A 24,973-nucleotide genomic window follows, 5' to 3' on the forward strand; every position below is an offset into this window, starting at 1 on the left:
CCCAAAATCGATAGGGGTCATCTACTGTGCATGTACAATCATCCTATGAAGTTTCAATATTGTGGGTCAAGTGGTACTCAAGTTACTGATTGGAAATGGTTTTCAATGTTCAGGCCTGTGACCTTGACCTTTTACGGAGTGACCCCAAAATCGATAAGGATCATCTAGTTTGCATGTACAATCACCCTATGAAGTTTCAACATTCTGGGTCAAGTGGTTCTCTAGTTAGTGATCGGAAATGGTTTTAAATGTTCAGGCTCCTGTGACCTTGACCTTTGAAGGAGTGACCCCAAAATCGATAGGGGTCATCTACTCTTCATGACCAATCATCCTATGAAGTTTCAACATTCTGGGTCAAGTGGTTCTCTAGTTATTGATTGGAAATGGTTTTCAATGTTCAGGCCCCTGTGACCTTGACCTTTGACGGAGTGACCCCAAAATCAATAGGGGTCATCTACTCTTCATGACCAATCATCCTATGAAGTTTCAACATTCTGGGTCAAGTGGTTCTCTAGTTATTGATCGGAAATGGTTTTCAATGTTCAGGCCCCTGTGACCTTGAACTTTGATGGAGTGACCCCAAAAACAATAGGGGTCGTCTACTCCAGCAGCCCTACAACCTTATGAAGTTTGAAGGTTCTAGGTCAAATGGTTCTCCAGTTATTGCTCGGAAATGAAGTGTGATGTACAGACGGACCGACGGACAGGGCAAAAACAATATGTCTCCCCCAGAGGGGGGAGAGACATAATTATTCCAGCTGTAAATATTTTCTGATGCTGCGTAAAATGTTCCTTTAAGTTATTTATCATTTTTTATAATAAAAGCTACTTGGAACTAGAAAATGCTTTTGTAAAAAAGCGCATGTCTCCCCCAATGCAAAGTCCTATAGGCAAGAAGTCAATAGGGGTCAGGAGCGAAAGTCAAAGAGACACTGATCGTTGGCTGCAATAGGGATCATCTATTTGGCATGTCCAATCATCCCGCTAAATTTCAACACTCTTGGCCTAGTGGTTCTCAAGTCACTGTTGAGGCTTCTGTGACCTTGACCTTTGATCAAGTGACCTCAAAATAAAAAGGGGTCATCTACTCTGCATGTCCAATCACCCTATGAAGTTTCAACATTCTGGGTCAAGTGGTTCTCTAGTTATTGATCGGAAATGGTTTTCCATGATCAGGCCCCTGTGACCTTGACCTTTGATGGAGTGACCCCAAAATCAATAGGGGTCATCTACTCTTTATGACCAATCATCCTATGAAGATTCAACATTCTGGGTCAAGTGGTTCTCTAGTTATTGATCGGAAATGGTTTTCAATGTTCAGGCTCCTGTGACCTTGACCTTTGACGGAGTGACCCCAAAATCAATAGGGGTCATCTACTCTTCATGATCAATCATCCTATGAAGTTTCAACATTCTGGGTCAAGTGGTTCTCTAGTTATTGATCGGAAATGGTTTTCAATGTTCAGGCCCCTGTGACCTTGACCTTTGACGGAGTGACCCCAAAATCAATAGGGGTCATCTACTCTTCATGACCAATCATCCTATGAAGTTTCAACATTCTGGGTCAAGTGGTTCTCAAGTTACTGACCGGAAATGGTTTTCAATGTTCAGGCCCCTGTGACCTTGACCTTTAAAGGAGTGACCCCAAAATCGATAGGGGTCATCTACTTTGCATGTACAATTATCCTATGAAGTTTCAACATTCTGGGTCAAGAAGTTCTCTGGTTATTGATCAGAAATGGTTTTCCATGTTCAGGCCCCTGTGACCTTGACCTTTAACAGAATAACCCCAAAATCAATAGGGGTCATCTACTCTTCATGACCAATCATCCTATGAAGTTTCAACATTCTGGGTCAAGTGGTTCTCAAGTTACTGACCGGAAATGGTTTTCAATGTTCAGGCCCCTGTGACCTTGACCTTTGATGGAGTGACCCCAAAATCAATAGGGGTCATCTACTCTTTATGACCAATCATCCTATGAAGTTTCAACATTCTGGGTCAAGTGGTTCTCTAGTTATTGATCGGAAATGGTTTTCAATGTTCGGGCCCCTGTGACCTTGACCTTTGACGGAATGACCCCAAAAACAATAGGAGTCGTCTACTCCAGCAGCCCTACAACCCTATGAAGTTTGAAGGTTCTAGGTCAAATGGTTCTCCAGTTATTGCTCGGAAATGAAGTGTGACGTATGGACGGACGGAAGGACGGACGGACAGACAGGGCAAAAACAATATGTCTTCTGGGGGAGACATAATTACAGTGGGGATCCAGGATTTTGGTTTTGGGGAGAAAGAGTTTTTGGGGGACCCCCTCAGAAAACTGTTGGTAAGTATACCTTAAATGGTGCAGTCTGGGGTATGTTTCAGCATTAAATATCTGACACTGTATCATCTTTTAAATTTGTAAATTTTCAAAACAAAGTTATTAGTGCTTTTGATTCCGACTGTCATCCAGTCCTTCTGCTTCACTGAAATATAAACACTACAGATATCATGTTTTGTGACTGAAGCAAGCTGAAAATTTCTTCTTAAATGACTGATGTTTCAGTTTAAGGCTATAATGTATGCATGCTGTATTTTAGGGGAGGTGAGTACTGAGTCTGCTTTGAGTTAGACATTCCAGTTAAACTCAGTTTGCTTCAACTCGACGGGATCAGCAAAATTTGTTTGAGTTATTAGACATTTGAAGCATCAATCAATTTAATTACACTGGAGTTTTTTTGGGATCTCACATTGAGTTCAAGCAAAGGGCAAAGTTCAAATTATCCAAGCTCCAGCGAATGTAGTTTGACTGTATATTCCAATTTATATTCACAGTGAATAGCACTGTCCTCATCACCTGAAATTTTCAGGCTCAAGTCTTTGACAACACATTTTCCCTGTTTGCTACAATATATTACCTTGTATTTTATTTGTGCCCGAGTTGGCCCAGTACGCTTCGTATTCCTCTGTCTCGTTCTTTTACCTTTCCCGCTCAATTTCTGTAATGTTTGGGGAACTAAAATAAACAAGACAAGAAAACAATGCAATTATCTCTATCAACACCAAACTGAAAAAAGCAAATTCAGTGAATTGGTATCCTCTCCTAGATAGGATTAAGGTTTTACCCTTGAAGAAGCATTCTCTGCCCGCAAAAAGCAAAAAGCACTTACATGCAATTGAATTTCAGTCTTTTTGAAAGCTACTCATTCTAAATTATTGATAAAAAAACATTTTTCTATATTTAGTAACAATGACCTTGACCCAAGCTACCTAAAATGAAAAACAAATGGTCTCAATTAAAGCTGCCTATTTACCAGGTTTAGTTTGCTCAACTGATTCCTAACTGAAGTTATTCTGAGAAAACCACTTTTCTGTTTTTAGTAATAATGTTCTTGACCTTGATCTAAGCAACCCACAATACATCTAAAACCATGACTTCCAAGCAAGCTTACTAAATTCCAAGTTTGGACACAATATCCAATTCCTTACTGAAGTTATTGAGCATAAACAGTTTTCTATTTTTAGTAACAGTGACCTTGTCCTTGACCCTAGTGACCAAACTCAAACCATACAACAATTTCAAAGAAAGCTATATATGTACTAAGCTTGGTCACAATATCCCATAGTAAAAATGGACCCAAAATGCAAGTTGCATAGAAATACCCTATATATTAAACATTATAGAAGTACTAAGGGCAACAACTCATGTGTTCCTACAGCAATTTCATTGAATCTTGCAGGGCCACATTTCCCAATTATGACTAACATTATAACAATGTTTTATTGAAATCCTTCAAACAATGTCTGAGATACGACTCCAGACGCACAGAAAATGGAATAAAAACATTATTTGTGTCATATAATTATATTTAAAATATTTATTTATTTATTTTGTTGGGTTTAACGTCGCACCGACACAATTTTAGGTCATATGGCGACTTTCCAGCTTTAATGGTGGAGGAAGACCCCAGGTGTCCCTCCGTGCATACTTTAATCACGAGCGGGCACCTAGGTAGAACCACCGACCTTCCGTAAGCCAGCTGGATGGCTTCCTCACGTGAAGAATTCTACGCCCCAAATGAGGTTTCGAACCCACATCGATGAGGGGCAAATGGTTTGAAGTCAACGACTCTAACCACTCGGCCACGGAGGCCCCTATATTTAAAATACAAAGGGCCATAAATCTCGTTTTCCTCAAGCAATCTGTCTGAAACTTGCAGGGTCACAAAAGGGACATAATTCATGAAAAGTTTCTGCAACAGTAATGCACCATGTGTCATATCATGTTGCTAATAACCTGGAACAACTATTTTAAGTTTGAATCAATTTTGTTTGATAGTAACTGAGATCTAGATCGAAACTGTATCACAACTTGAACCTGAAATTCTATTAAAAAAGGAGGGGCATAATTCAAAACATATCGAAGCCAGAGTTATAAACCTTGTGTCATATGATGTGGCTGATGATGTGTAAAAACTGCTTTTAAATTATGAAATATGAAGGACGAATTTGACCTTTGAGCTCCACTTGTGACCTTGTCCATTAACTTACCAAGCTGGTTCATAGACTTTGCACATTGTCACATCATCACCTACCTATATGCCAAGTTTAAAGTCAATACCTTGAATGAGTACTGAGTTACGAAATATAACGGATGGCACCCGCCATTACATATCCTTTCGACTACCGCTATCGTACACCGACGCACTACCTAAGACGCCAAATGCAGACTATATTTTTGGGGTTCTCCATTACCGCTACTGTTTTGCAGGCGGGCTACCGCAGATGACTAATACGTACCAAAAAAATGGGGGTGTTCATTTCAATAGCACATAATGCAGTATTTGGGTAAAAATTGCATTTTTTCGCAATTGAAAATAGAAGGAATTAACAAAAATATGCTACATTTTTATGCTGCGGTAATTTTTATGTAAAACGGTTGCTACACTATGGTAGTTATGTCCATTGTGTGGTTATTGGTATAACTACACTGTGGCACAACTGATAGTTTCTTGTTTCCTGCAATAGTCTACTATGGTATTTATATGCAGATTAAACAAACAGTTAATGTTATTTATTAAAAGTCACATATTTAAACGGCCACTGCATCACTGTGGCAGTACATGCTATTTTATGTGAATATGTATTAATACGCTGCGGCACTCTCTTTGGTTTCGCATGCCCTGCATTAAACTACTGTGGTAATCGGGGGAATAAATAATGCCTACAGGATAAGTTTTGATTACTAGTATAATCCTTTCGCAGGGTAACTTTCTCAGCACTGTGAAAGTGCACTTAATTTCATTTAATATGTATAACTACACTATGGCACTGCCTTAAAATTCAAGTTTCTCACAAAAGTCTACTATAGTTCTTAGTAACAGGACAAGTAAAACTACACTGTGGTACTACATTGAAATTCATTCTTCCTGCAAACGTCTACTGTGGTAATTATTTGCAGAGTGGTTTGGTTGCTGTATCACTTCCTCCCTATGTCAGCCCCTCCCCCTCCCCAATCCCATCTAACAAGACATATGCATCCCCACTCCTATACCTAGATCCTCACTCCCTGTAATTACTTTAAGTACTCTTTTTTCCAGGCACCATAGTGCTTTGGAATTCCCTTCCAGTACAACTTGTGCAAGCCCCAACCCTGAACCAGTTTAGGCAGGGTGTAACCAAACTTGCACACAATGCTTAACATGATAGACCTGTTTCTTTAAACTGCTTTTATCTGTAAATCCTTCTTGTTTTAACACTATCAACTGTATTCATGCTTGCAATACACATTGTGTATTACTTTTATTCTACTGTCCATTCTACTTTTAAAATTCTTGTACAGGCGCGCAGCTGCTCGTAATACTAGTAAAGAGGAGTGATGCAGTATAAAAAGATAAATAGATAAACATTTAGTTAATAGTATGTATTAAAGAGAGGCTTTAAAATTCGTTTTAGCAGATGCAATTTCTGCATATCTTTGGAAGTTTAAAGTTTATATTAGAGGAAAAAAAGAAGTAGAACTAACGAGGAAGGTTGTTGAACATCTGGTTGAACCGTATAGTGCTTCTAGACACATCCCTTTGGCACAGGCTTTCCTTGCCAGCTCAACTCATCTTTGTGGGTCTTTTAATAAGGGCGAAAATTCTTGCCATATGATTTGAAACCACAGAAATTAGTCCGACAGAAGGATGTTTCGGCAGGAATAATGTAATACATGTAATACATTATAATTCCTGGTTTTGGTTAGTACAATGAACAAAGGACAGCATATGACACGTCAAATCAACAAGAGCTGTCCGTAAGACAGCCAAGCTCGACTATTCGAAATATTGTCACAGAAGCAGGAAATTATTACCCAAATGTAAAATATCAAAAGAGTTTTAAGTTCGAAAGGGGACATAATTTGACTAAAATACATATCAGGGTTATGGGACTTGATGCTATCAACTAGTTTTATAACCCCGAAGAAACATATTAAGTTTCAATTCAATATCTGCATTAGTTTTGGGGATAGCAACTTGCATGTAAAACTTTAACCAGAATTTTCTAAGTCCAAAAGGGGGCATAATTTGTTCAAAATACATGTTAAAAGTTATGGAACTTGACCCAGTGAGGTTGGTAATTGACCTAGAAAAAGAATAAATAAGTTTCAAAGCTATATGCCTTTTGGTAATAGCTGTATGTACTTGCACGCAAAACCTTAACCAGGATTTTCTAAGTCCAAAAGGGGGCATAATTTGCCCAAAATACATGTCAGAGTTATGGGACTTGGTGCTATCAACTAGTTTTATAACCCGGAAGACACGTGAACTTTCAATTTAATAACTGTAGTAGTTTTGGAGATAGTTACTTGCATGTAAAACTTTAACCAGGATTTTCTAAGTCCAAAAGGGGGCATAATTTGGCCAAAATACATGTCAGAGCTATGGGACTTGACCCAGTGAGGTAGGTAATTGATCTAGAAAAAGAAAAAATAAGTTTCAAATCTATATGCCTTTTAGTAATAGCTGTATGTACTTGCATGCAAAACTTTAACCAGAATTTTGTAAGTCCAAAAGGGGGCATAATTTGGCCAAAATGAAGGTCAGAGTTATGGGACTTGGTGCTATCAACTAGTTTTATAACCCGGAAGACACATGTGAAGTTTCAATTCAATATCTGCATTACTTTTGGAGATAGTAACTTGCATGTATAACTTTAACCAGAATTTTCTAAGTCCAAAAGGGGGCATAATTTGCTCAAAATACATGTTAGAGTTATGGAACTTGACCCAGTGAGGTTGGTAATTGACCTAGAAAAAGAATAAATAAGTTTCAAAGCTATATGCCTTTAAATGATAGCTGTATGTACTTGCATGCAAAAACTTAACCAAGGTGTGACGCCGACGCCGACGCCGACGCCAGGGTGAGTAGAATAGCTAGACTATTCTTCGAATAGTCGAGCTAAAAATGGAAACATGGTAGCTAGAGTATGGAAGTTTACCGTTCAGGAATTAGGAAACCCAAACAAACGCAGGTAGTTGATACCATTGACCGAGAGTTTGGAGACTCGCATGAAATTATCTCAATGTCAGGGCGAACAAATGCTTGTCAGTTTTGCAGTATGAAGAAACTAAAGACCGCCGGTGGTCTCCGAACACCAACGTCATCATTTGGTTGTAAGCAGTGTAAAGACAATTTACACAGGTATAACAATACTCTTCTTATTAAAAAGTTATATTGATCTAATGAGTAGTTTTAAAGATTTCATGGTATTATTGAGTCATTGCTATGTTACGTGAACGTACTTTCTTTTACTCCATGTATATCAACTGGGTCTGAGTCAACAAATTGCTCAAATCCAAAAATGTACTCAAATTATCGCTCTGGGTTAAATTTCTCGAAATATTTAAGCATGTTAGAAGAGGAAAAGTCTGTTATTGCATTATATATTCGACTGCTCTTAACAGGTTAATCTTCTTAGTACAGGATAAAATGTTTCGAGAATTCCAGCCCTTAAGTACAAAAGCCAGTTCCAGAGAAGCTGTGTAATAATTGTAGTTGAAAATCAAAATGTCTTGCTTACATGAAAAATATTTGTCATCTATTTTCAGGGTTAATCCCCGTGATCTTTTAAATAATACTTTCAGGGAATGCTTTCTTTCGTATCATGCATCCAGAACTGGGATTGGCTAACTAAAGGACAAGTCCATACAGACCTCCAATCTGAAAACGTCCGTAAAACTTATGGCAAAAGAGCAAAACAGGAAACTCCAGAAAATCGATTTTAGTATATATAACCATTGCAAATCACTAAATGTTATAATTTGATACGTTTTATTATTGCTCATTATTACTACATTTTTATAAGAAATCCATTCCTTCAATTTAGCTACATAAAGGTTGCAAAAAATCACCCGGGAAGGTACATATTAAAATAGAAACACCCCGTAAAATGCCAACAAAATTATCTTGGAAATCGACGAAGAAGAAATGACTGTCTGACTAGCGGACATTAAGCACAAACTGGAGAAAGAAACAGACAGTGTCTAAGATTAGTGACAACATTACATGGTGTACACATTTTTAATTTGTGTTGTGTGTATATGTACGTTATGTTTTTAGTACGGATGAGAAAGTTTGATTGATTCATGTTTTGATAATTTATTTTCACAAGCAATATACTTTTCTAATATGAGCTGTCTCAAGGGAAAAGGGTTTAGAGTTAAAGTTTTGATATTCAAGAAAAACATGTTTCATAAAGTTTGGCTTCTTGTGAATTTTGATACATTGTAATATGGTATAGAAATAATAATCATACAACCGGGCATATTAAATATAGATACATAACTTACTTATTAAACAGTTCTACCGATGACATGTTTATCACAGTGAATTTTGGACATTTTATCTTTCTATGCGTCATTAACAATGCTAATTACCCTACCCCCACCCCCTTGCTTTTAGAGGGCTATTCAAAAAGTACATGTATATATAGATTAACGGTTATGACAAAATTGTTTCATTCTTACTCAGTTTAAACGGACTACAGTACAAATTCAACAAAAAACAGGAATTATTTCATGACTTTTAGTGAACTTTTTGTGTAACATTACATATGCTCTATGTTACCTTTTGCGATGATTTGTAAGTAATGAATGATCCTCCATCTGTTATAGCTTTTACAACTTGCTTTCATTTAAATATATTTTTTTTCATTTTCTGTCAAATGTTTTTGTTTGCTTTTAATGTTTTACTTTTAGTCTCCTACCCGTTTCTCCGGATCGGAGTATAGGTAGACTGACTATCATAAAATTTAGTCCAAAATACGTTGTTCAGGTTGTGTAGCATTTGATATATGATTCTTCTTACTCATACCCGTTCATAGGAGATTGCCTGTACTGTAGTGTTTTCATTCAGTTGTTAATTTTATTGTTTTATCTTATTATTATATGTTATAAAATGTTTTTGTTGCATTTTACTTTTAGTCGCCTACCAGCTATGTCAGCGGATCGGACCATGTAAACGCGTCAACTATACGTTATTAAGGTTCATTTAAATTTATTCATATTTATAATCTGTTTTTGTGGTGTATACGATGCAAGTGCCAAAACAAAACTCAAAACTGTCGAATGACACTTCGTGGTAAAACTTATAATAGTAGCTAAAAGTGTCTTTTTCTTAGTTTGTTATGCCTTACTGACTTTCAAACAGATTTTAAAATAACTTAATTTATTAATAGCATTATATCTAAATTAGAGCGTATCCCAGTTGCGAGCTGTATTCTGTTGATACTTTTCTTTAAAGTCACAATTAAGGTATCAATTGTTTAATCATAAAATGAAGAATTATAAGATCTCATTTCACCGAAAGCACATTCATGTATGGTTTTGGAAACAGATCATTTTAGAGTCTGTTTCTGTTTGAATTTACGGCCATTTTCAACATTATTCCAGTTATATCAGGCAGCTAGTTCAACTAACCATCGTTCCTGGGAAAGACCAGTACTAGACAGACGCCAAAGTCCGTAAGCAACTGCCTACTTTCTCACATAAAAAATCCTAGTCGGTAGCACAGCTCGAACCTGCGACACTCCGTCAGTGAGAGGATTCAGAGATTACAAGTGCACGAATGTATCTCCTACATTACGGACTCAGACTATAAATTAATATAATGAAAAGGCACATGTGAAACACTGAATACTGTAGCATTTATAAAGCATTCCGGAGTATCCATGCATTATAATGCATAATGCATGGAGCTCAAAGTCAAAATTACCATTGTGTACGTTGGGATAATTTAAATGCATTCTTACCTAAAGTTTGAGTTTTAAATTTGAAAAGTACAATACTTCCATAGTGGATATATTTACACACGTCTAGTATGCAAATGGAAGAAGCGATGTGTGCATATGTATTGCCGTTGCGGCGTAATAACGATGAAGCGTTCTGTAGAGAATTACCACAGTGTATATATGTATGTTCCATGTGCAATAACAATTTAAGATATTACTGCCGTAGTGTATAAATGTATATATGTATGTTCCATGTGCAATAACAATTTAAGATATTACTGCCGTAGTGTATAAATGTACACTATTTCTGATTACCACAGTGAAATTTTGTATTTCATGGAAAAAAGTTCAGAACTACCATAGTGCCACAGTAAAAGTAACTGGTGAAAAGTCTACAAAACGCATCTGTGGCAGACCCGTGGTTTTCAGACTTCTAGAATGCCGGAACCGCATAATGCAGACGTAGTAAAATAGCTTTAAATACCGTAGCGTAAAAATGAGTAATTAATTAAGTTTTAAAAACTGAGTTCGGTAATTACCGCGACGAGCAACCATCAAAACTAATGAGTATTTTTGGAGAGTAATGATCCCTTAATTGTCTGAAAAGGATTTTCTTATCAACAAATTGCGATAACAATGATTTTAGAACATTATTGCGCACGAGACGTTTGGTTTTGTTTTTAAATTTTATGGAGACCTGTAGTTTGTTGCGTAATATTATTTAGTATGTCATATGAATGATTTAACTTATTAGTTTAACTGATTTTATACCGTTTTGTTAATAACATAAATGAAAGTTTACATTTCAGATCAAATTCTGCAATAAATAAAAAGCATTCAAATTCCCCCCAGATACAAAGAAAAATTAAAAGATTCCGGTAGTCCTACGCTGTGCGATGTCGGTAATCTGGTTTTAGGCGTCTGCGGTAGTCAGTCGGTGTATGATAGCGGTAATAGCGACCCCCCTTTTTATGGTACGTATTAGTCTGCTACGGTAGCCGAAAGGATATGTCCGTTTTTCCAAAATGGGCATATAAAAAGTAAGTGCAAGGGCTTTACATTTACTGAAAAACACCTGCCTTCAACTAAAGTAGAAGTCAGTCTTCAACTATTTGACTATATCTGTGTCTTGCCTATTAAATTATTGGCTGTATTTGAGCCACGCCATGAGAAAACCAACATAGTGGCTTTGCGACCAGCATGGATCCAGACCAGCTTGCGCATCTGTGCAGTCTGGTCAGGATCCATGCTGGTCGCTAACAGTTTCTCTAATTCCAATAGGCTTTGAAATCAAACAGCATGGATCCTGACCAGACTGCGCAAATGCGCAGGCTGGTCTGGCTCCATGCTGGTCGCAAAGCCACTATGTTGGTTTTCTCATGGCGCGGCTCATTTATTATTTGATTACTAAAATTGCACATCTGAATATACTGTTCCTTAATAATAATCATTTCTTCTCATTCAAAATACTAGTAAAACATTTCAGAACAATTACCACAGCAGAAATATTGGAATCTGTGGCTACATCGAGGAAATGAGCATCTCTGATTTACAGCAGCTCTTCATAAATTGTTCTAGTTCTATTTCAAGCTGGTGTCAAATTCCACTTAGAAAATTTCATACCAGAGTTTAAAAGACACAGGCAAGCCACAGGCGATCCTTAATGCAAAAAAATTACACTGTAGGTTTTAATTAAAATTTCCTCGATACAGAAACAGGATTGGCAGTGTGTCAACTAAAATATCTTAATGGCGTTCACAAGTATAGAAATGTAAGAAAACAAAAATTGTGATAATTGTCTGGTTTGGTTTCTGACATCATTTCAGAATGTGTAAGACATGGGCACGGAAGTTGCCTGGCATCAGGGATGTTACATAAACAACTAATAGGTGATAACTTAGGGGACTGATTGCATGCGTCAGCAGAGACCAATTAACAACAGTTCCACATGTTTTTATTCTGGTGACGTATATAAAAAAAGGTTTGCAAGCAGGATGAGCTTCGAACCTCAACTACAAGTCTTATTTTGCTCACAACATAAATCTTTAGGCCGTGTGGCTGCCCTAAAAAGTCTCCCCATTCAGTGTTGTTATATTTTCTGGTCCTTTGAGATCATGCAGTCCATTCAATATCTATGTAATAGAATTCCTATGCTAGGAGGAGTGAGGGGTGTTGCACTTTCCATTACCTCTCATGAACAGACTCAGTCAAACCAAGTCAGTGCTATTATTTTGCATGGTTACATTCTATGCTTCCGATGGGACTTTCTTATAGATTTTATTGTTATCAGGATAAGCAGTAGCACTCATTGTATATGTAACCTTTACCCTGCTAAATTTCTATAATGAACTTGTCCATCTGTCAATTTGGACAGTACCATTAACTGTTAAAAGGGGTGCTTACCATAAAGATACTGACTGAATAGCGAATGGTGCAGATCTTGATCAGACTGCACAGATGTGCAGGCTGATCATGATCTACACTGGTCGCAAAGGCAGAATCGATCGTGTCCAACATGCTAAGGGTTAAAAAGACTACTCACTATCTTTAATGTTCAATCTGACCTATCGAGTTACGTAAAATTCCCTTTTATATTGGATTATAAAAATCTCACCTCAAATTAAAAACAAGAGGGCCAAGATGGCCCTATATCGCTCACCTGTTATCATTGCACTTGAGGACAAGAAGGTCCTCAGAAAAAGTATCTAAGTCCAAAGGACAAGAACAACAAAGGAAAGAAATTTAACAAAAAAGAAAAAAAAATTCTTACAAGGTACATATATGTCAAAATAATCTAAAAATTGGAGGTACCATCCATGTTGTACCACAGAAGAGGTACCATCCATGTTGTACCACAGAAAAGTGGTCTCGGTTTTTCCCTACGGCCAATAATAAAAAAGTTACTAAAAATAAGCTATTTATAGTAACGTAGAGGGAAGTAATTAAAAACAAAATTATTGTAAGTGAACAAAAGAAGGATCTGCCAAATAAATCTGTTGACATAAATGAAATTTCAGAATAGTATCTTCATTAGTTACAGAGATATACCCATTTTAATTTGAAATAAAGGGAGGTAATTTGAAATAATATCAGTCCATAGTTATCTACCCTGATTGGATCAGTCCAACTAATGACAATAATGAAATTTCAAATAAGTCCTATAAGTACTTACTGATATAAATCCATTTTGACTACAATCAGGGGAGGTAATCAGATATAAAATAACTCCTAAACCTACGATTGGATCTGATTTATCATGGAATCCAAGATTTATTGTTGTTGAAGATATTTTGGAAGTTTGTATCAAATAAAACCATAAATGAAGTCTCTATATGGCTGCAAAAGCCAAAATAACCAATGATGGAATCTGGCCAGTTCAAGAAAGGAACCAAGATCTTGTGGTGATACAAGTTGTGTGCAAATTTGGTTAAAATCAAATCATAAATGAAGTTGCTATTGTGCAGACAAGGTCAAAATAGCTAATTTTGGCCCTTTCAGGGCCCATAACTCTGGAACCCATTAAGGGATCTGGCCGGTTCAACAAAGGAATTGAGATCTTATGGCAACACAAGTTTTGTGCAAGTTTGGTTAAATTCAAATCATAAATGAAGCTGCTGTTGTGCAGACAAGGTCAAAATAGCTAATTCTGACCCTTTCAGGGGCCATAACTCTGGAACCCATAACGGAATTTAGCCAGTTCAACAAAGGAACCAAGATCTTATAGTGATACAAGTTGTGTGCAAGTTTAGTTAAAATAAAATCATAAATGAAGCTGCTATTGTGCAGACAAGCTCAAAATAGCTAATTCTGGTCCTTTCAGGGGCCATAACTCTGGAACCCATAAAGGAATCTGACCAGTTCAAGAAAGGAACCAAGATCTTATGGTGATACAAGTTGTGTGCCAGTTTGGTAAAAATCAAATCATAAATAAAGCTGCTATTGTGCAGACAAGGTCAAAATAGCTGATTTTGGCCATTTCAGGGGCCATAACTCTGGAACCCATTATGGGATCTGGCCAGTTCAAGAAAGGAATCGAGATCTTATGGTGATACAAGTTGTGTGCAAGTTTGGTTAAAATAAAATCATAAATGAAACCACTATCGTGCAGACAAGGTCAAAATAGCTAATTTTGGCCGTTTCAGGGGCCATAACTCTGGAACCCATAACGGGATCTGGCCAGTTCAAGAAAGGAACCGAGATCTTATGGTGATACAAGTTGTGTGCAAGTTTGGTTAATGAAACCACTATCGTGCAGACAAGAAATTGTTGACGGACGCACGACAGACGAAGGGTGATCACAAAAGCTCACCTTGTCACTATGTGACAGGTGAGCTAAAAAGAGGGTCACGACTGATCACCTGGATTCACACTTGATTGAACAAATTTGGTACAGGGTAACTCAAGGAACATTGCTGTGAAATAATTTTGAAATTGGACCAGCCATTTCAAAGTAGACTTTTAAAGCTTTCCATACAGGGAAAACTAGCTTCACCCCCTGGTAGCCTTGTTATTAGACAAATCAGAACTTGAATTCTTAAAAATTTGGTAAAGGACTACCTGAAATGTCTTTTATATAAAATAGTAGAACAAATATGGTAGCAAAATTCCAGGAACTTATATCCTTTGTGAAATAAGTTATTTTGTGAATGAGGGGACTATATTTTTTAACATGTAACAATTAAAGAGCAGTAACTCTCCAGTTACAGTGCCACTGCCCTATAGTGATCTATACCTGTATTAAGTCCCATGAAGATCCACCAGTCGGTTACTTTGTTTTGTGGGAATTTATGAATTTTAAAACAATTAAAGGGCAACAACTCTGCAGTTACTGAAGAGATTCTGACGAAAGATGTGCATGCACCTGCACTCTATAGTGATCTATATTTGTTTAAATTTCATGAAAGAACCATCAATGGATTACTTTTGTTATCTGGGAATTTATGGATTGTAAAACAATTAAAAGGCAATAACTTTGGAGTTACTGAAGTGGTCTTGATGAAAATTGTGTGTGCACCACCAACCTATAGTATTTTATATCTGTGTAAAGTTTCAAGAAGACCCATTAGGAGGTAACAAAAATAACTTTTTTACCAAATCAAGGGGAACTATGTGTGTCCACAGGACATTGCTGATAACCCTTATCATGCTGGACACGACTGAGTCTGCCTATGCGACTGAGTCTGCCTATGCGACCAGTGTAGATCATAATTAGCCTGCATATCCATGCAGTCTGATCATCATCTGCACTGTTCGCCATTCAGTCAGTATCTTTTTGGTAAGCACCCCTTTTAGAAGTTAATGGTACTATCGAAATTGAAAGATGCACAAGCTCATTATAGAAATTTAGCAGTGTAAGGGTTAACATTTCCTATCACTGTACATGTACATGGTTTCATGGCACAAGGGGAAATATTTTTAAGATATATGCTACACAAACTTTTAAGCACTTTATGTCTATTTTTCACTAAGTCGAGGACCATAACTCTGGTCTGGCTAAGTGAAATCCAAAACAGAATACCATATGCACAACTTCTTTTGCTGTATAAACTAGAGATGCTTTTGAGAAAAGCGCATGTCTCCCACAACTGCCCCTATGAACAAGAGCTGTCACAGGAGACAGCGCACTCGACTATTTCGATGCTGGATAGTGAAACTAGGCACATCTGAGGAAACTAGAGCTGTCGCTGGAGTGTTTAATGACTCCAATTGTGGATGAAGATATTGCACAACAGCCTGAGTCTATGTCAAAAATATCAACTTAAAGTAATAAGAGAGGTAAAGATAAAATGTATCAAAACACTATATAAGTATATCCTAAGCAAAAAGGGGCATAATTCATTAAATACTGGTGCCAGAGTTATGCAGCTTGTGTCATATAGTGTGGGTGATGATGTTGAACAACTATTTTAAGTTTGAATCAAATCCATTCAGTTATAACAGAGACAGAGTGAAAGTGCATCAAAACTTTAACCTAAAATTCTAAGTAAAAAGGGGAAATAATTAATGAAAAATTGGTACCAGAGTTATGCACCTTGCATCATATGGTGTGGGTGATGATGTTGAACAACTATATTAAGTTTGAATCAAATCCATTCAGTAATAACAGAGACAGAGTGAAAGTGCATCAAAACTTTAACCTAAAATTCTAAGTAAAAAGGGGAAATAATTCATGAAAAATTGGTCCCAGAGTTATGCACCTTGTGTCATATGATAAAGGTAATGAAGTTGAACAATTGTTTAAGTTTGAATCAGATCCATTCAGTAATAACAGAGATAGAGTGAAAGTGCATAACACTTTAACCTGAAATTCTAAGTAAAAAGGGGAATAATTCAAGAAAAATTGTGCCAGAGCTATGCATGTTGTGTCATATGATGTGGGTGATGATGCTGTACAACTATTTTAAGTCTGACTCAAATCCATTCAGTAATAACAAAGGTAGAGTGAAAGTGCATGAAAACTTTAACCTGAAATTCTAAGTAAAAAGGGGGAATAATTTATGAAACAAGAGCTGTCCATAAGACAGCCAAGCTCGACTATTCGAAATATTGTCCCAGAAGCAGGAAAATATTACCCAAAAAGGTTAAATATCAAAAGAGTTTTAAGTTCAAAAGGGGGCATAATTTGACCAAAATGCATATAAGTTATGGGACTTGCTGCTATCAACTAGTATTATAACCCCGAAGGCACATGTGAAGTTTCAATTCAATATCTGCATTAGTTTTGGAGATAGACACTCGCATGTAAAACTTTAACCAAAAGGGGGCATAATTTGCCCAAAATACATGCCAGAGTTATGGGACTTGACCCAGTGAGGTTGGTAATTGATCTAGAAAAAGAAAAAATAAGTTTCAAATCTATATGCATTTTAGAAATAGCTGTATGTACTTGCACGCAAAACTTTAACCAGAATTTGCTAAGTCCAAAAGGGGGCATAATTTGGCCAAAAAGAAGGTCAGAGTTATGGGACTTGCTGCTATCAACTAGTTTTATAACCCCGAAGACACATGTGAAGTTTCAAATCAATATCTGCATTAGTTTTGGAGATAGTAACTTGCATGTAAAACTTTAACCAAAATTTTCTAAGTCCAAAAGGGGGCATAATTTGCTCAAAATACATGTCAGAGTTATGGGACTTGACCCAGAGAGGTTGGTAATTGACCTAGAAAAAGAAACAAGAGCTGTCCGTAAGACAGCCAAGCTCGACTATTCGAAATATTGTCACAGAAGCAGGAAATTATTACCCAAAATGTTAAATATCAAAAGAGTTTTAAGTTCGAAAGGGGACATAATTTGACCAAAATACATATCAGAGTTATGGGACTTGGTGCTATTAACTAGTTTTATAACCCCGAAGAAACATATTAAGTTTCAATTCAATATCTGCATTAGTTTTGGGGATAGTAACTTGCATGTAAAACTTTAACCAGAATTTTCTAAGTCCAAAAGGGGGCATAATTTGCTCAAAATACATGTTAAGAGTTATGGAACTTGACCCAGTGAGGTTGGTAATTGACCTAGAAAAAGAATAAATAAGTTTCAAAGCTATATGCCTTTTGGTAATAACTGTATGTACTTGCACGCAAAACTTTAACCAGGATTTTCTAAGTCCAAAAAGGGGCATAATTTGCCCAAAATACATGTCAGAGTTATAGGACTTGGTGCTATCAACTAGTTTTATAACCCCGAAGACACATGTGAAGTTTCAATTTAATATCTGTAGTAGTTTTGGAGATAGTTACTTGCATGTAAAACTTTAACCAGGATTTTCTAAGTCCAAATGGGGGCATAATTTGGCCAAAATACATGTTAAGAGTTATGGGACTTGACCCAGGGAGGTAGGTAATTGATCTAGAAAAAGAAAAAATAAGTTTCAAATCTATATGCCTTTTAGTAATAGCTGTATGTACTTGCACGCAAAACTTTAACCAGAATTTTCTAAGTCCAAAAGGGGGCATAATTTGGCCAAAATAAAGGTCAGAGTTATGGGACTTGGTGCTATCAACTAGTTTTATAACCCCGAAGACACATGTGAAGTTTCAATTCAATATCTACATTAGTTTTGGAGATAGTAACTTGCATGTAAAACTTTAACCAGAATTTTCTAAGTCCAAAAGGGGGCATAATTTGCTCAAAATACATGTTAGAGTTATGGAACTTGACCCAGTGAGGTTGGTAATTGACCTAGAAAAAGAATAAATAAGTTTCAAAGCTATATGCCTTTAAATGATAGCTGTATGTACTTGCATGCAAAAACTTAACCAAGGTGTGACGCCGACGCCGACGCCGACGCCAGGGTGAGTAGAATAGCTAGACTATTCTTCGAATAGTCGAGCTAAAAATGGTGCCAGAGTTATGCACCTTGTGTCATATGATGTAGGTGATGATGTTGAACAAATATTTTAGGTTTGAATCAAATCCATTCAGTAATAACAGAGATAGAGTGAAAGTGCATCAAAACTTTAACCTGAAAATCTAAGTGAAAAGGGGGGATAATTCATGAAACACGGGTGCCAGAGTTATGGCCCTTATGTCAGATGATGTGGATGATGATGAGGAATAAGTATTTCAAGTTTGAATCAAATCCATCAAGTAATCAAAGAGATAAGTTGAAAAAGAGAAAGTGCACCAAAACTTTAACCAAGGTGGGGACGCGGAAAGACGCCAACGCCGGGGCGAGTAGGATAGCTCTCCATATACTTCGTATAGTCGAGCTAAAAATGTTAGTTTCTCTAGATGTTTTAGACAAGTGGATCCTATTAGATGGTCTGGATGAGTGGATCCAATCAGTAGTTCAAGGGCTATAAATCAAAAGTACCTGGGCGGATTTGGCTAGTTATCGAACTTGGGTAAGGTCTTATGGCCAAACACATTTTGTTCAAGTTTGGTGAAGATCGGATGGGAAATGTTCGACTTACAGAGCGGACAAGAGTAAACAGACAGATTTTTTCGGTAATTCACGGACCGTAACTCTAAAATGCCTGGACCGATTTGGCTAGTTATCGAACTTGGCCGAGGTCTCATGGTCAAACACATTTTGTTCAAGTTTGGTGAAGATCGGATGAGAAATGTTTGATTAAGAGTGCGGACATGAGTAAAAAGGCCAATTTTTCGATAACTCAAGGGCTGTAACTCCAAAATGCCTGGACCAATTTGGCTAGTTATCGAACTTGGCTGAGGTCTCATGGTCAAACACATTTTGTTTAAGTTTGGTGAAGATTGGATGAGAAATATTCGAATTAGAGTGCGGACAAGAGTAAAAAGACTGATTTTTGGTAATTCAAGGGCCGTAACTCCAAGACGCCTTGACCAATTTGGCTAGTTATCGAACTTGGCCAAGATCTTATGGTCAAACACACTTTGTTCAAGTTTGGTGAAAATCGGATGAGAAATGTTCGACTTAGAGTGCGGACAAGCTTTGTGACAGACACACACACAGACTGGAGTAAATCAATATGTCTCCCACACCACTGTGTGGTGGGAGACATAATTATCCTCTAATGCTTCATGACTCTGGGTCAAATAACTTTTGAGAACTTTCAAGTCCTGTATGCATATGCTTGACTAAGTCAAGGGCCATAACCATGGTCTTGCAGAGTGATATCCATAACAAAACCCCAAAAGCACAAATCCACATGATAAATAATATTCTTATATTGTTTCATGACTCTAAGTCAAATACTTTTCGAGATACATGACAAAGTTTTTGACATTTAATGTATATTTTAAGAATTATACGAGGCTTGACCTAGGTCAATTACATTTCAGAGATACACCACACAAATTCAGACAGAAGGACAGACATACAGATGAGGGCTAAAATTTTTTGGGGCAACAAATGCAAGCTGTACTTGCACATTTGAAAACAATATATAATGTGAAGGATTTAAATAGCATTTGAAATCATACCATACCTGTTAACAAGAGCTGTCCGTAAGACACCGCACTCCCCTATTCGGGAATTTGACAGTAAAATGAATATATGTCTCAATAAGAGACCTTTACTTTAAAAGGAAGATACACCAAGGGGCATAATTTTGTCAAGAACACAAATCAGAGTTATTGGGATTGTTACCACACATGCAGATGATGATATATTTTGAGTTTCAAGTCATTACCTTATATAGTACCAAAGTTATGTCCAGAAAACGAAGTTTGTTAAAAATTTAAGTATGAAAGGGGCATAATTTGGTCAAAAATACAAATCAGAGTTATAGGGATTGTTACCACACATGCAGATGATGATGATAAAGATACATTTTAAGTTTCAAGTCTTTATCTTATATTGCATTAAAGTATCTAGAAAGCAAAGATCGCAAAAAAACCTTAAGTACAAAGGGGAATTATCTGTCAAAAAAAAAAAAATAGAGTAATGGGGTTTGTAACCACACATACAGATGATAATTATAAAGAAATATTTTTAATTTCAAGTCATTATCTTTTAAAGTACCGTAGATACCCATGTATAATGCGCACCCGTGTATAATGCGCACCCCCGATCTCAGTCCAACATCATGGGAGAAAAAAAAAAAAAAAAAAAAAAAAAAAAAAAAAATTTGGTCAATTTTTGAGGTGGATGGAAAACGAAAGTAGAGTTTACATCGACACCGGTAATAAATTTCATCTCCGCGGCGGAGAGCAGCATCGGTCTCACGGTACTATCGATTTTTGTTTTCTCGAAAATAAAACCAGTAAATTATTGTTATATTTGTTGTTTTACCTTCTTTAATTCACTATTTTGAATAAATAAATAGCAGCTGATTCAATATTTCGGAATGGTATCTTTCAAAATGACATGAGCTTCTCAATTAAAACTGATAACAAAAGGTGTGATAGTCTTTTTGTCACGATCATAAAGCCAGTAATTACCGGCAATTAACGTGTCACCTCGTGTCAATTATGTTGTTCACAGTTTGATCTCGGTTAAAGATAATTCTCGATCTTTAATTAGTATCATAATTTTTGTGATTTATAAACATTTCTTTCGTCAAAATACTTTTAAATTTATATGAAATTAATTTTGTTTGAAAGAAAAATAAACAATTCGATCTTTTACGGAACGTAACGGCAATCTTAGATTTTAGCAGAGACAGTAAGCGCGGGGAGTAGTTTCCCTTTACCAAAATGGCGAACATCGATAACAAACTTGTTTCGAAGTAGGAAAATTGTCTATACCTGTGTATTATGCGCACCCACGATTCGGGGGTGGTCCCGGGGGTCAAAAAACTGCGCATTATACATGGGTATCTACGGTACCAAAGATATGTCTATAAACAAAGCTTTCGAAAAAATCTAACATGAAAATAATTCCAAGTATAACAACTTTGTGACCTTGACCTAGGGTATAATGGGCCCAGCCCCTGCACATACTTTGTTTTTATGCTGGACAATGTTTATGTGAACATACAGTAAGATATAAGCAATAGTAACAAAGATATGACAGAAAAACAAAGGTTGACGAAAAACTTTAACCTTAAAAATAACCCAAGTATAACATCTTGGTGACCTTGACCTTGGGTATAATGGACCCAGCCCCTGTACATACTTTGTTTGTAGGCTGGACAATGGTTATGTAAAGTTACAGTAAGATATAAGCAATAGTAACAAAGATATGACAGAAAAACAAAGGTTGCCGAAAAACTTTAACCTAAAAAATAATCTAAGTATAACACCTTGGTGACCTTGACCTTGGGTATAATGGGCTCAGCCCTTACACATACTTTGTTTGTACACTGGACAATGTTTATTTGAAGTTACAGTAAGATATAAGTAATAGTAACAAAGATATGACAGAAAAACAAAAGTTGTCAAAAAACTTTAACCTTAAAAATAGCTTAGTATAACACCTTGATATACCTTGAAGTATAATGACCTTGACCTTGGGTATAATGGGCTCTGCCCCTTCACATATATTGTTTGTATACTGGATAATGCTTATGTGAAGTTACAGTAAGATATAAGCAATAGTAACAAAGATATGACAGAACAAGAGCTGTCTCTATAGGATGACATATGCCCCCGATGGCACTTTGAATGAGTAGTTATGGCCGATGTTAGAGTTTAGGACCTTTGACCTACGGAGCTGGGTCTTGCGCGCGACACGTCGTCTTACTGTGCCACACATTCATGCGTAGTTATTTTAAAATCCATGCATGAATGACAAAGATATGGACCGGCCACGCCCATCAATACACTATCATGAAAAATGACCTTTAACGTCCAAGTGTGACCTTGACCTTTGAGCTACAGACCTGGGTCTTGCGCGCGACACATTGTCTTACTGTGGTACACATTCATGCCAAGTTATTTGAAAATCCATCCATGGCTGACAAAGATATGGACCGGACACGCCCATCAATGCACTATCCTTTAATGTCTAAGTGTGACCTTGACCTTTGAGCTACGGCCCTGGGTCTTGCGCGCGACACGTCGTCTTACTGTGGTACACATTCATGCCAAGTTATTTGAAAATCCATCCATCGATGACAAAGATATGGACCGGACACGCCCATCAATGCACTCTCCTTTAATGTCTAAGTGTGACCTTGACCTTTGAGCTACGGACCTGGGTCTTGCGCGTGACACGTCGTCTTACTGTGGTACACATTCATGCCAAGTTATTTGAAAATCCATCCATCGATGACAAAGATATGGACCGGACACGAAAATTGCGGACAGACTGACAGACCGACAGTCCGACAGACTGACAGACCAACAGACTGACAGACCGACAGACGGACAGACGGTTCAAAAACTATATGCCTCCCTTCGGGGGCAAAAAAAACAAAGGTTGCCAAGAAAGGTCACGCCGATGCTGGGGCAAGTAGAATAGCCCCCCTATTCTCCAAATAGTAGAGCTAAAAATGTACACATCATCCCTTTGATAAAAGTTTTACCAGAAAACCTCCCTCATTCCACTTCAATTTCTTTTGTTAGATTTAACATGACACCACACAATTATCTGTCATATGGCAACTTTTCAGCCTGTCATGGTGGCGGATGACCCCAAGTGCCCTGCCAAGCATTTGTCATTAGGGTGAAGCACACTCGTTCCTGACATGAAAGAGTTCTACACTCCAAGTGAGGGGTTTCAAACCACAGGCAGAGAGGGGCAAGTATTTGAAATCAGCAAACTTAACTACTCAGCCATAGAGGCCCCATCTCCAACTACAGAGTTGTTACTTGCAGAGAACAAGGCAAAACAACATCTAATACATATATTTCTTTTTGGTTTAATGCCATTTTCCAACAGTATTTTAGTTATGTAACGGCATGCAGTTAACCTAACCAGTGTTCCTGGATTCTGTACCAGTACAAACCTGTTCTCCGCAAGTAACTGCCAACTTCCCCATATGAATCAGAGGTAGAGGATGAATAGTTTCAGACACAATGTCTTTTATCCAATCCTCATGGAGAACATGCGATCCGCCCAAGGATCAAACTCATGACCGTGCGATCCGTAGATCTGCATTCTCCCTATTGAGCCAAGCCGGCAGGTTTCTAATACAGAATCCAGGAGCATGGTTAGTTACTATTTTTATACTAATTTATTTTAGGCTGATTGTGAAGCAAGTTCTACAACTTAGATAATCACTCTCTACATCTTATTTCTGATGGAATACATCCCCATAAGGGTACGAGAGAAGTGAATCCAGCTTCCCTTTTAATGCTGAGCATCAAGGAAAGGAACTACTGGTACCATTTTTCATGTCTTTGGTATGATGTGTCCAGGGATTGAACCAACTACCTCCCACATTCAAAGTGGATATTTTACCACTAGGCTATCAAGGCGGTTAATGGTTAGTTTAGCTGATGGCTATGGTAAAACTGAAATATTGTTGAAAAAGAGTCTTTACCCTGTATAAAACAAATCAGTTATTTCAAATACCTACTTAGATATTCTGGAACATGTTTCATATGCTGGTGAGATTTTACGGTATGTAGATTTTTGTCATGTCTAAGGAGCTGAAGATCTCTAGGATTGTCTTCAAAATGGGACTGAAAAAAACAATAACGAATTTACTTGGAATCACACTTGAGGAATTTTTTTTTGTAAAAGTGTTTACAGAAGTGCACTGTCAAGTAAACGAACCATGTTAACAAGAGCTGTGGGTAAGACAGCACGCTCGACTTTTCTCAGTGCTTGACTCTGAATTAGAGCTTTGCCAGTAAAAACTTTATAAAACTTTAACCAAAAAGTTCTGAGTTAAAAAGTGGCATAACTCTGTCAAAATTCAAATCAGAGTTATGGGGATCGTTTCTACTGGGGTAGACTTTGATAGTAATATTTTAAATTTCAAGTGTATAGCTTTGATAGTAACAGAGATATTTGACTTTATCAAAAACTTAAACCAAAAAATTCTAAGTTAAAACAGGGCATACCTCTGTCAAAATTTAAATCAGTGTTATGGGGATTGTTTCTTCTGGTGTAGACTTTGATAGTAATTTTTTAAGTTTCAAGTGTATAGCTTTAAAAGTAGAAGAGATATTTGACTTTATCAAAAACTTTAACAAATGGCGTTGGCATCGAGAGAGTCCAATAGCCCTACTTTTTCTTCGAAAAGTCAGGCTAAAAATGACAAAAGTTTATTTGTTTAAAGTTTGCTCCAATCCTTAATTCATGAGTTGGAGAAAATCACCATTTTTTAACTGACAACATAAAAACATCATTACTTTTTAAATTCTTTTATCAAATGTATTTCTTAAAGATGCTGACCAGCCGT

The 24,973-nt window shown here is 37.0% G+C and overlaps 1 protein-coding gene across 1 annotated transcript in view; it reads right to left on the bottom strand.

Annotated features, from left to right (window-relative positions):
* The window catches only part of LOC123547545 (probable ATP-dependent RNA helicase DDX56), a 90,970-nt gene that overhangs the window by 6,498 nt on the left and 59,499 nt on the right, over nt 1–24,973 (bottom strand). The window contains 2 exon segments of the mRNA XM_053551818.1: nt 2,899–2,996; nt 24,143–24,248. Coding sequence (XP_053407793.1) covers nt 2,899–2,996; nt 24,143–24,248 — 204 coding nt within the window.

This window comes from Mercenaria mercenaria, chromosome 9, assembly GCF_021730395.1.
Source record: "Mercenaria mercenaria strain notata chromosome 9, MADL_Memer_1, whole genome shotgun sequence".
Lineage (NCBI taxonomy): Eukaryota > Metazoa > Mollusca > Bivalvia > Venerida > Veneridae > Mercenaria > Mercenaria mercenaria.